Here is a 12,178-nt window from a genome sequence, read left to right on the forward strand (position 1 = left end):
TCTCTTGTGTTCCACCTCACGATAAGGCCCACTGGTTTAGCAGCTTTGATAGCTGATAGCTTTGTTTCCAGCTAATATGTAAATTGAGGTAAACCTCCCTTCCTTTGTCTGGGGCAGACCCGTCTATCACCTTTACCTAGGTTAGGCTGTCTTTGACTTAAACAATGTTCTAGTAACATTATACAGAGGGAATTCATAACTTCACATATAAGGTTAACACATGCATTTTACAATGATATTAATAACCAGCATGTTATTAGCTTTCATGTGATACCTCACACGGCATATTGTATACCAGTATTATTGCAGTAGTGTGTAGGGTGTGAATACAGGGGGGCCTCGGCTCACAGAGGGTAAGGATGTATTGAATGTACTGTGAAGTAGGAGCTCTCGCTATACTGCTGTCACAGAGTGCAAGCATTGAACAGTTAGGACCTTCTCCTGCCTCTCAATCTACCTGGGCAACAATCATTAACATCCCAGCATTCTGCTGTGGAGTGAGGGCAGTGTGTCTGAGACCAGAGGTGCCTCAAGCACAGAAGAGCAAATTGAAAGCCAAGTGCAGTTGACACAGGATGAAGGAGTGAGGCGCGGCGTTTGCTGTGATGATGGAATCACAGAGCAGATGCTGGTCTAGCACTCTTGGGGAGGCTGCAGTAACCACACGTGCTGCTTCTCCTCCTCCTTCCATCTCTTCTCACTTCCAGGCTTCCTCAGCCCAGTTTCTTGATAAAGAAACCCACTATACAATATCCACAGAGCTACTAACTTTCAGCCACAGGGTTGGAGTTTGATTGTCTCCTTGAAGGCCTCCCCCCCCATATCTCCCTCTCCACACCCTGGCCTTGCAGCTGTGTGGGAGTGCTCTTTGTGCCCCTGGTTGGAATTTGCACCTGTGATTCTAGAAAACTCATTATTGCAAACCTGAGGTGTTGCCCTCTCAGACATACCCTTTTGATCCTTAGTGTGTTAGCCAAATTCTAGCTTGGGTAATTCCATTTTGTTTCCTACCCTGCAATTTCAATTGGGTAGGTTCTTGTTTACATCCTCACCAGAACTGTTGTGTAATGTTGCTATGCACTGCTGAAGAGCTGTCCCATTGCATCCCAGAAGTGGCCACACTCTTGTCCTGCATAAATTTGAATGATGATGGAAGCATACAGGGTCTGATTCTCCATTGCCTGCAGCTCATATAGCTATTTACACCAGTGCAAAACACTACCAAATCCAAATTGTAGCTTTTCACAGCTATTTTGCACTGGTGTAAATAGCTACATGAGCTGCAGGGAGAATCAGGGCTTGTCTATCCTGGTGATATGTGTAGCAGTCTATGGCAGGTTTTCCAGATCTTGAATCATTCTTGTAGTTCTTTTCTGCACCCCTTTCAGCTTTTCAACATCCTTTTTGAAGTGTGGACACCAAAATGGGGCACAGTAATGGTCTCACCAGTGCCATGTCCAGAGATAATACCAGCTCCCTGCTCCTGGTTGATATTCCCCTGCTTATGCATCCGAGGATCCCATTCTTCCTCTTAGCTACAGCATTGCACTGAGAGTTCATGTTTAGATGGTTACTTACCGTGACCCCTAACTCTTTTTCAGTCACTGCTTACAGTCCCCCAATTTATAAGAGTGACCTATATTCTTTGTTCCTCGATGTATGACCTTGCATTTGGCTGTGTTAAACTGCATGTTGGCTCACCTTACCAAAAGATCCAGGTTGGCCTGTATTAATGGCATGTCCTCATCATTATTTACCACTCCACCAATTTTTGTGTCCTCTGCAAATTTTACCTGCAGTGATTTTATATTTTCTGCCCAATCATTGATAAAGGTATTGATTAGCATAGGGCTGAGAACAGATTCCCTACAGGATCCCATTAGAAGCATCCCCACTGGGTGACAATTCCCCACTTACAATTACTTTTTGCAGTCTGTTGGTTAACCAGTTGCATTGATTTTGTATAGTGCTAAATATTTGTATCAGAATGTTATGTGGGACTAAGTCAAATCCTTAGAACTTGTCTACATGTGAAAGTTAATCTGGAATAATGATCTCAACAAAGAATGATGACAAGTTTATCTGACAAGCCCTATTTTCCATAAACTTTGTTGACTGGCATTAATTATGCTGACAGTCTTTAATTCTGAAGATGCGAGGTGGCTGTGGTGCCAGAGTTCAGGATGGAAGGTGTTTACAGATCCAATCTGCCATACTGTGCCTGTGTCTAATTCAAATTCTGCAAACCCTCTGGGAGGAACGGTGTTTGTCAGTCCTGGTTTTGGATGGGAGCTGAAAGTGCAGGCAGGAACCTGGGGCACTGAAACAGAATGAGAAAGGAAGTTAACGGATTGGTGTGGAGCTTGAGGAAAGTTTTGTTTGGGAGGAAGGTTAATATTGCTTTTGATTTAATCCAAACTGGCTGGCGCCTTGGGATGCCATTGTATGCTCACCTTGAACCCCAGCCTCAAGACAAGCTGCCATGCACACGCGCACTCCTGAGTGCTGCATGCAGGTTACTACTGACTAACCTGAGCCCTCCAAATCCTGCCAGCACCAAGAAACAAAAGCTAAAGGGAAACCCACAGGCAGCTGCTCTAATATCTTCAGGATGGCATCAGCTGGGAGTGTGGACTGCCCTTGAAAAGTCAAGTGGTGGATTTAATTGAAGCCAGTTTGTTAAGGATATGATACAAACTCCTATGAGCAGCAACTCCTCATGCAGCAATGCGGTAACAGAATAGTTCGTTTTCATTAGGCTTTGAGGATACAACTAAATTCTGATGCATCAGACGTTCTCTTCCATTGAGAAGGTGCCGTGCATAGGCGCCGACTCTGTGGGTGCTCCGGGGCTGGAGCACCCATGGGGAAAAATTAGTGAGTGCACCCACCAGCAGCCAAGCTACTCTCCACCCCCGCCTCTGCCTACCTCCCAGCACTTCCCGCCCGGCCACTGCCAAACAGCTGTTTGGCCACTCCGGGGGTGTGGGGGGGAGCGGGAACGTGGCGCGCTCTGGGGAGGAGGTGGGGAAGAGGCGGGGCCAGTGCCAGGGTGGGGATTTGGGGAAGGAGTCACAATGGGTCTGGGCAGGGACGGGGACTTTGGGGAAGGGTTTGGAATGGGGGCAGGGGCGGGGGCAGGGACAGAGGGGGGGTCAAGCACCCACCAGCGGGAGTAGAAGTCGGCACCTATGGTGCTGTGATCTGGTGAAAGGGCTCCTCACTCATAGCTCAAATCTGTTCTTTAATCACGTGAAATTTCCCCTCAGCGCCAGGTGCATTCTGGGGCCAGGCAAACTTGTGTCACTGAATTTTGCAACACTTGGAAAGGGCAAAGTGCTGGGTAATATTACACTGCAAGGCTGAAAGTTGAGCTGGAACTTAAATTTGATTGGCTTGGAATTCTGCTTACAAGGCACTAATGAAACAATAATGGCAGGCAATCTGCTGCACAGAGAGCTTTCACCTGGGCCAGCAGAGCCTTTGGGGAGGGAGAGTTCTTCTGTCCCTAGTGCACAGAGACTTCCTCTCAGCTAGAAGCACCTGCTTTGCTTACCTCCCTGCTAGGGAAACTGCGAGGCTTAGGGTGAAGTCCTGGCTCCATTGACAGAGTTCACATTGACTTCAGTGGAGCCAGGATTTCATCCTTAATTCCTTACCATTTGTAAAGTGCTTTGAGAGTCTGGGGCAAAGGGGTCTAGAGATAACTTAAATGTCACAGTCACCCTTAAAGGGGAAATGGACATAGGGTGACCAGATGTCCCGGTTTTATAGGGACAGTCCCGATTTTTGGGTCTTTTTCTAATATAGGCTCCTATTACCCTCCACCCCCTGTCCCGATTTTTCACATTTGCTGTCTGGTTACCCTAAATGGACATGGGATTAAATGATGGAGAACATGGGGGAAGGATGTTCTTGTGAACCCAAACAATGGTTGAAGCGCTTTGCAAAACCTCCAAGGCAAGGAGGCGGTTCCACTGTCTCTCCCTCAGTCCTGCAGGATAATGCACAGTGACTAATGATTAGAAGTTGTATGCACCCAGCACAGTGTGCTGTGCAGTGTCTCTGTTCACTCTATTCAGATCATCCACTATGCTTGAGCTAGGTGAAGGTGGCTTTAGGTCACCTTATGCACTCCCCCAATACTTGGGCTGGCTGGGGGTTGGTCCAGGTCCCAGCATAGAATACAGCAGCCTCTGGGATACTCTGGGATTATGCCAAGCCACTCCCAGCCCCTTTGTGGCAGCCAAGGCTTGCTTGGGTGTAGGAATGCTCAGTCATGCCCCCTTTCTGCTAGGAATGCCCCCTGTACCGAGATACAGGAGATGGGGATGATTTAGAGTATTCTCTGACAGTTCTGCTCCATTAGAAGGTTCCCCGATGCCTCAGGGGCACAGTTCATCAGGCTTGATGGCTGCTTTGCACAGGAGGAGGGCTGAGGATCTGACTCACCATGTCTCACTAGCCCAGTAGGTGCAATGAGATGTAGACTGGATACGAAGGAGGGATGTCCAGCGATTAGCTCAGGAGACTGGGATTCAGCGCTCTTGGGTGCTGTCACTGCCTTGCTGTGTAATCTAGGGCAAACCACTTCACCGCTCCGTGCCTTGGTTTACCCAGCTGTAAAAAATATTGGGACAATAATAGTGACCATACTGAGTTGTTGAGATGCAAAATCATTTGAAATTAGTCAAGCGCTGTCATACCCTAGGTTGAAAGGTGCTACAGAAGTGCTGAGTGTTAGCTAGAAAAGTGTTAATAAAAGGCCTGCTGCAGAAAATAACTTACCATTCACCAGAGGAAATTTGTCCAAGAAAATCCAAAGTTGTATGTGTGGCATACATGGCTTCTGCCTTTCTGCAGCTGGGTTTTATCAGGTACGGTTCCATCCTGAGAACATGTTGAGCTTCTCCAGAAAACTGCAGGAACGTGCAATGGCCAGGAAACCCCACTAAACCTTGGCCTCTGTTTTGGATTCCCTCCAGGTGAGAAGAAAGGCCCAGCTGCCACTTCAGGAGCTGTTTGTTGAAAGCCTGTCAGGGATGGTCTAGATAATACTTAGTTCTGCCATGAGTGCAGGGGACTGGACTAGATGACCTCTCAAGGTCCCTCCCAGTCTTACGATTGTACAATTCAAAGGAATCCAGGGTGGTGGCAGCACGAGGAACATGCAGCAGGAATAGAATTTGGGGGAAAGTCGGAGTACTCACCCAAGGTCCATCCACAAACCAAGCTCCACCCACTTGAGATACCAAAATGAAATGTCGCTGAAAGCAGATCTTTACAAAATCATCCCTCAGCACTGGATCAGGGGTGAAATAGTTAATAATGTTTGTATTTAAAAAGTTTTGCCATTAGACTTCAGAGTAAACTAATCCATTGAGGTGAATGAGGCAGAGCTATTGTTTCAGGTTCTCTGCAGGCTCAGGCAGACATCACTGACATAGTTACACTCAGTTCATATGTTTGGTGTTTTCTTTGTAACCACCAGCACTACAGAGTAATTGTTTAAATGGAAGTTGAGATTCTGAAGCACAAGATAATAGCCTCCAGACAAAAAAAAGCAGTTTGCCAATCTGCCCTGACCTGGTCCCTTAAAACACCGGGTGAGCAAGACTCCTCATGCCCCATGAGGCAAGATCTTATGGGACACTACTTGGCTAGCGGATGTAGTGTATGTGAGCTTATTGGCTGGCACAAAGGTGCCATGGCACCTCCATTTGAGGGAACAAATGAGAATGGGGCAACGTGGCCCTAAAATGAACTGGGAGGTGCAGGCAGTGGCCTTCAATTGATACCTGCTGAAAGGTTTGCCCCTTGCTTTTACCAATCAGACTGATTATTCCTCTCTCCTTTTTTTCTACAGGTAAGAAAAATTCCATCCTGCTGCATAAAGTCCAGCACGACCTCAACTCTGGTGTCTTCAACTACCAGGAGAATGAGATCATCCAGCAGATTGTGCAGCATGACAGAGAGATGGCACACTGCACTCACAATGTTCAGGCCGCGGCCGCCGCAGCTGCAGCTGCAGCTTCCACACCAACCCCCGTCATCTGGACTCCACTGATCCAGGCGCCCTTGCAAGCTGCAGCAGCCACCACTTCAGTAGCAATAGCTCTGACCCACCACCCACGCCTCCCGACGGCTATATTCCGTCCTCCAGTGTCTGTCTTGGGTTCCTTGGGGCAGCCATCCAGCCAGACACCGAGACAACTGAAAAGGCTTCAGTCTATTATACCATCAGCTGGTCCTTCTGCCGTAGGTTCTCCATCCAGCACGCCATCCCAGCTGCACACTCCAGTAGCTGAAACCCCTTCATCATCTTCCTTCCAAATCCAGCAGCTGGCAGGATTCACGGCCTCTGCTGGCTTAGGCCAGTTCTATCAGGCCTCGGTTGGATCTCCTTCCCCTGGCTCAAGCCAACAGTGCTTGGGTGGCACATCATCATCAGGATTAAACCAGTTTCAACAGGCACCTTCAGGGTCTCCTTTAGGGACAGCTCAGCAGCAGCCACTTTCCAGCAACACTCCACCTAGTGGGTTTGGCCACTTTCAGCAGGCCACCACTAGCTCTCCATCTACTTCCTTCACCCAGCTCTCGTCAAACTCACCTAGCAATCTTCTCAACCAATTCCAGCCCACCACCCCCAGGCCACCGCAGGTGGGACAGTTACAGCCACTCACGGGAAGTGGAACTTTGGGAGGAATGAACCACTTTCAACCTCCTCCTTCTTCCAGTTCTCCATCCTCTAGCTTAAGCCAGCTGGCACAAGCCTCTGGAGGCTCCCTTTCAGCGCTGTGCCAAATCCAACCAAGTGCATTAGGTTCTGCAACTGGGATGATAGGCCACCAGGAAAGGTCACCTTTTGCCTCCATGTCTCCACTGCAGCAGCCTGGTGTAGCCTCCCCTTGTTACACCCCTTCTGGCCTTAGTCCTCCTAGTCAGAGCCCAGTGGCCGCAAGAACTTTCCAGTGTGGCCCTGCCAGGGCCTCCGGCTCTCATGGATCTTTGCTCATGCCTCAGACCTCCAGCCTGCCTCCACTGGTCCTTCAACCCAAGAGCTCTCCACATTTGCCACCAAGACGCCTGAGCCAGGACATCAAGTTGATTTCTGCTTCCCAGCCATCTTTGCCCCAAGAATTGGCTCAGACTCTGAGCCAAAGCTCTCCTCTTTCCTCTAGAGAGTCTGTTCTGAGCTTCTTTCCTTTCTCTGGGGGAGGGTCTGAACTTCTCGGGAAGCCGTGTAGCTCTATTCCTGGGCGTATGACTTTGCCGCGTCAGATGTCCTCAGGTTCTCTGCCACACCCACTAGTGTTTGGAGCCAGTGCTGTCATTGCTCCCTCCCTGACTGCTGGTGGGAGGAAAGAATCTGTTGTGCTCCCTGGGGAGCTAGAACCTGTCAGATCCAAACTTCCCTCCAATTTGTGAGGATCTCTTCTCAAAGCAGTTTCTGTCACTCATGCAATTCAGTTCCTGATCAGACTTTCACAAGTCATTGCTTTCCTTTTTCTTTCTTTATTTGCCTTTCTTTCTTTAGGTTTGACTGTGATTAGCGATAAACAAAAAGAAGATAACCAGGTATACTTAGAGCTATAGATTTTTGGCCACTTGATTTTATAGAATATTTTAATACGTGGAGCAAAAGAAAATGAGGAAATTTAATCCACTGAGGTAACACACAGATACAATGTGTCCTGAGCTGGAACTTGTGAATGATCAGCCATAGAGCCACCAAAAGGTTTTCCTGTTGAGACGCAGATCCCAGGTTGACATGGGCAGGAGAAGGAACATTGGGCCAGGTCCATAGCTGGTGTATTTTGGAACAGCTCCATTTGAAGAGCTGTGTTGATTTGCACCAGCTGGAGATCTGGCCTTTAGTGTCTAGATTTGGAGGTCCTGAGCAGTTTGCTGTGCACATCGGAAGGTTCTGATTCGTTCATGGTTTTCTCGTGTCCTCAGTGGATTGCAGAGGAAGTGACGGAGGGTCAGTATTGCTAATGCAGTTCCCTGTAGGGATTAGAATCACAAGGGCAGGGGGTTTGCTTTTCCCTTTCTTGGACTCCTTCTGGACAAGGTGAAGCACCTGGTGACCTGGCTATAGAAGGACCCTCTCTTTCCTCAGCATTGCAGGCTCCAGCTTCTGATTTCTTCCCACCCCACAGATGTGTTAGTGGGAGCAAAAGCCAATCACAGGTCCATCATGGTAGGGCGGGGCTATGTCCCCTCGGTATTGCTAAAGAGTTTGGGGGCAGGGGAGGTGCGAGTCTCATCTCACTGGTCACTGTTGTGCTTTGCCAGCCGACCAGCAACATGGCTGCTGCCTCACAACTAGAACCATGCTCGGGGGCCTGTTGCTGATTTTGCATTCCAGCTGAAGGAAGTCAAAGCAAGTGGTGGGAAGAGGATGGTTCATTCGCCTCACCTCCCTCAGTGTTAGCATCTCAGCTTCTGGGGGCCTCTGCTTTAAACCACAAGGGAACAGGGTAAAATTATGTTGAAAGGTAGAGTCCAGCTAGTTTCCATCCTGCCATTCCTGTGTTCAGGGAAGCCCCATGGTGTGGCACAGAATGTCACCCTGGTGCTCTGCTGGAGCCTGAGGGAGCCACCTGATTTGCATCTAAATTAATATCATGTAAAATATGTGTATTAAATACTGCCAGCTGTGGCCTGTGCTTCTCCTCTGCCAGAGGAACAGAAATCATTTGCTTGACTTCACCAGCAATAATAACCTGCAGTTGATTGGCTGTGGCTCCACTCTGCAATGACAGCACCATCAGACATTGTCGGATCCTGCGGGCTCCTTAGGCTACATCTTGGGTTCCTGATGTAAGGCAATCCAGGCGGGGACAGGACAATAACTAGAATCCTGGAGAGGTTTCAGCCATTGGATGTGCACAGCGCTGAGATGCTGCAGCCTTTACCTCTAGAGCAAATATTTCCTCTTGCTTTGCTTGTCTTTTTCTTAGACCAACAGGTGTCTCTGGTCACCTCACTGTAAAGAGCCGAGCGCTCGCCTTTTTTCTATCACAGGGTCCCATGTGCCCCTTCTTCCCCTGCCCTCTAATATCATAGATTCCTTCCAGTGCTCCCACGAAAGCAGGCCCTCCTGCCACAATGCCAGAACAACAGTAACAATCAGAGTAATAGCAATCCTCCTGTCTTTCCCCAGCCCCCTAAAAAACTGGCTGGCTGCTGGTTTTATACCGAATCATTTGCAAAGCTCTGACATGGGCCTGTATCTCCAAAAATTGCTGCAAGTGTAACTGGGCACTCTTGGTTCAAGGTGCTTTGGTGGCTCACAATTAAGATGTAATCAGCTTTGGTCTTCCTTAAAGGGTCAAGGTTATGCTAGAAAAAATTTTCTACTAACTAAATACAGCTATATATGTGTGTGTGTATATATAAGTGTCTATGTATGTAGATACAATATACACAGCTATACACATATATAATATACACATATATATTCTAGTTTTAAAATACATGTCAGTTTTGACCTTCCTGTAGGGGCAATTGGCAGGTGACGCCTATAGAGTATATACCTTGCTTTCCAAAACGTATATAGGATCATCCGACCAGCTTCAGCTAAAGGCCCAGTTGAAACAGAAACCACTGACAGAGGGGGAAACTGACCAACAACACCGCCCCCCCCTCACCCCCCCCCCCCCCCCCAATGCTCAAGGATCCGAGATGATTCCTAGAAGGAAGCTTTGGGAGACCTTTTAAAAAAATTTCCCCTGTTGCCACATGCTGGACAGACCACACTGAGAGTCTTGAGAGAGTGGGACCTGAGAAGATGGCTGGGGTTGGAGAAGGTAAGGAGTGGGTGGGAAAGATCTCCTAGAGACCAACAACACCAAGCCTTTGTGGATGAACATGCTGCAACTGCTGTGTTGGCACTTGAATTTCGAATGAGACCCATGGATACTCAGACACACAGAGCTGCACAGACACACCTGCTGGGCTGTCACTGGTGGGCTTGTGTTCCTCCCCACATTTGGTGGACAGGCTTCATTCGGGTGGGTTCCTTTGTTTTGATTTTCTAGGGGACATTATTTTATTTCTGATTCTTAGCGGTGCAGTAGCTAATACTGAGTTACTCCGACTGGACTTCAGTCAACACTAGGCTTGTCACAGTAGTTTTATTGTGAGGGAGGGAAGAGTTGTAGGGGAAGGGTTTGGAATATAAAACAGACACAATAAAAAAAACTTAGTATATAAAAAAGACCTTCTGACTTGGTATCTGTTTACTTTAACCCACAGGAGAAGGTAAACAACAGATTGTATGATCTCTCATTTCAGGACATCTATTTCCTACTAGTCCTGCTTGGGGGTACTGGGGGACTTTGCATTTCCCTTCCTGTCTGTACCCCTATCTGTCTGTATTTTCCTAACCGCCTGTGTGATTTTGAAGGGGCTTCCTTTTTTCTAGGAAAATAAAAATAAATTGCTAGAGAACACCAACAAGTGCAGAAAAGGAAGGGCTCTGTGCTTTTAAACCTACAAGAGGAAACATGATAGATGCTTATAGGGATTCGTATTTGTGTTACCGGAGAGCCAGGATGCCCCAGCTGAGTTTGGAGCCCATACAAGCACATAGTGAGCAGCAGTCCTTGCTGCCAAGAGTTTATGCTCTGCGAAGAAACCAGAGGAAAGTTGGGAGAAAGGAAATATTGAATCTCCATTTTCACGACTGGGCAATGCTGAAATGTACATATGGCACATGTTTCGAGGATGACGTTGTCCTCCAGAATCTAACTTTCATTTCTTTAAAAAAAGGAAGTTCTCCCTTGAGTTTTTGTGCATGTGGATCCCACTTTAGGTGCTCATGCATCTCATGCAGGTGAGATTGGGTTCTTGAGCCAGCAGTGTCTATTGGGGCCACACCTGCATGTCCTCATGCCCCCCAACCAAGGGCACACAGAAGCCCCACCCACCGCTTAGTTCCGTCCTGTGGCAGTGAGGTGGAGCTCAGCCGTGTTCACCTGCTACCTCACAGCACCTTTTGCCCAATCCTTTTGTATAGCTTAGTTCAGTGAGATATTTCTGCCTTATTGGCAGCCCCTTCTTTGTATTCATTCTCTAAAATCTGTCATTTCTTCAATCTGTCATTAGTCAGTGCCTTCCCACCTAAAGGCTGAGCCTCAGTCCTCTAGCTTTAAGCCATGCCCATTGTGCAAAGGACTCATCTCTCTAACCCATGGGCACAGTCAGGGTCTTTTCTGTTTGGGCAAGTGCCACGTCCAGGACCATTGCTCATTGTTCTGATCCTTCTTCACTCCACTTGCTACTCCAGAGATACTTGGCTAAAGCTCCACCATCTAGAGCAGACAATGAGGGGAAAGAAAGGTTTTGGAAAGACATTCCTCTGACATCAAAAAGGGACGCTTCTCCCAGCAATCCCTCTTCTTTAGTGCCCCTATAAGCGGGAACTCTACCCTGCAGGCTCCTGGTTCCAGTCTGAAACCCACTCAGTCAACTGTCCTTGGGCCTGCAAACTGGCTAGGAATAGAGCTGGTCAGAAAACTTTAGATCGGCATTCCATCAGAAAATGCAGATCCATCAAAGTCAAAATGATTAATTAATTTGTGTCAATTTTGCCAAAATTTTGTTTGGGGGGCGGGATTTCCAACAATGTAGAACATCCCATTTTGACATTTTTTGGAACAAAAAGTTTCCAGTTTTCTTTTAAGAATGACTTTTCATTTCAAATTGTTTAACATTTTGAATTACATTCTTAGTTATAACATACAATTTTAAAAAGTCAAAATCGAAACTAACCATTTTGAACAATCCAAAATGAAAGGGAAGGGTTTTTATTCTTGCTGCTTCTTTATTCCCAGAAAAAAAAGCGTGAATACTGTGACAGGATCCCCGGGGTGCAGCCTGGGACTGTGGGACCACTGTGCCGCCTTAACTCTCCAGCCTGGGCTGTCTCTCACAATGCTTTGCTAGTGACAAGAAGCAAACCCCTCCAGGTGCTGTTATCACTCAACACAACAGCATGTGGAGCCCCACACCCAGCTAGATTACATGAATGCTCCCAGAGCCACTTGAATCACACAGAAAAAGGCACCAACCAAATCCCCCCAGCTCCCAGCCTTGTACTTCAGGAATATACGGTCTTGCACTGCTCAAGATGAGCAGTGCAAATTTATTAATTGGTTCACCACTTCAT

At 47.6% G+C, this 12,178-nt stretch overlaps 1 protein-coding gene across 1 annotated transcript in view; it reads left to right on the top strand.

The window, feature by feature from the left end:
* Positions 1–7,428, top strand: part of HCN4 (hyperpolarization activated cyclic nucleotide gated potassium channel 4) — a 188,760-nt gene extending 181,332 nt beyond the window's left edge. The window contains exon 8 of the mRNA XM_065412232.1: positions 5,867–7,428. Coding sequence (XP_065268304.1) covers positions 5,867–7,428 — 1,562 coding nt within the window. The remainder of the gene's footprint in view (positions 1–5,866) is intronic.
* Positions 7,429–12,178: the final 4,750 nt, after the last annotated feature.

The sequence above is a fragment of the Emys orbicularis genome, chromosome 10, assembly GCF_028017835.1.
Source record: "Emys orbicularis isolate rEmyOrb1 chromosome 10, rEmyOrb1.hap1, whole genome shotgun sequence".
In the NCBI taxonomy this organism is placed as follows: Eukaryota; Metazoa; Chordata; order Testudines; family Emydidae; genus Emys; species Emys orbicularis.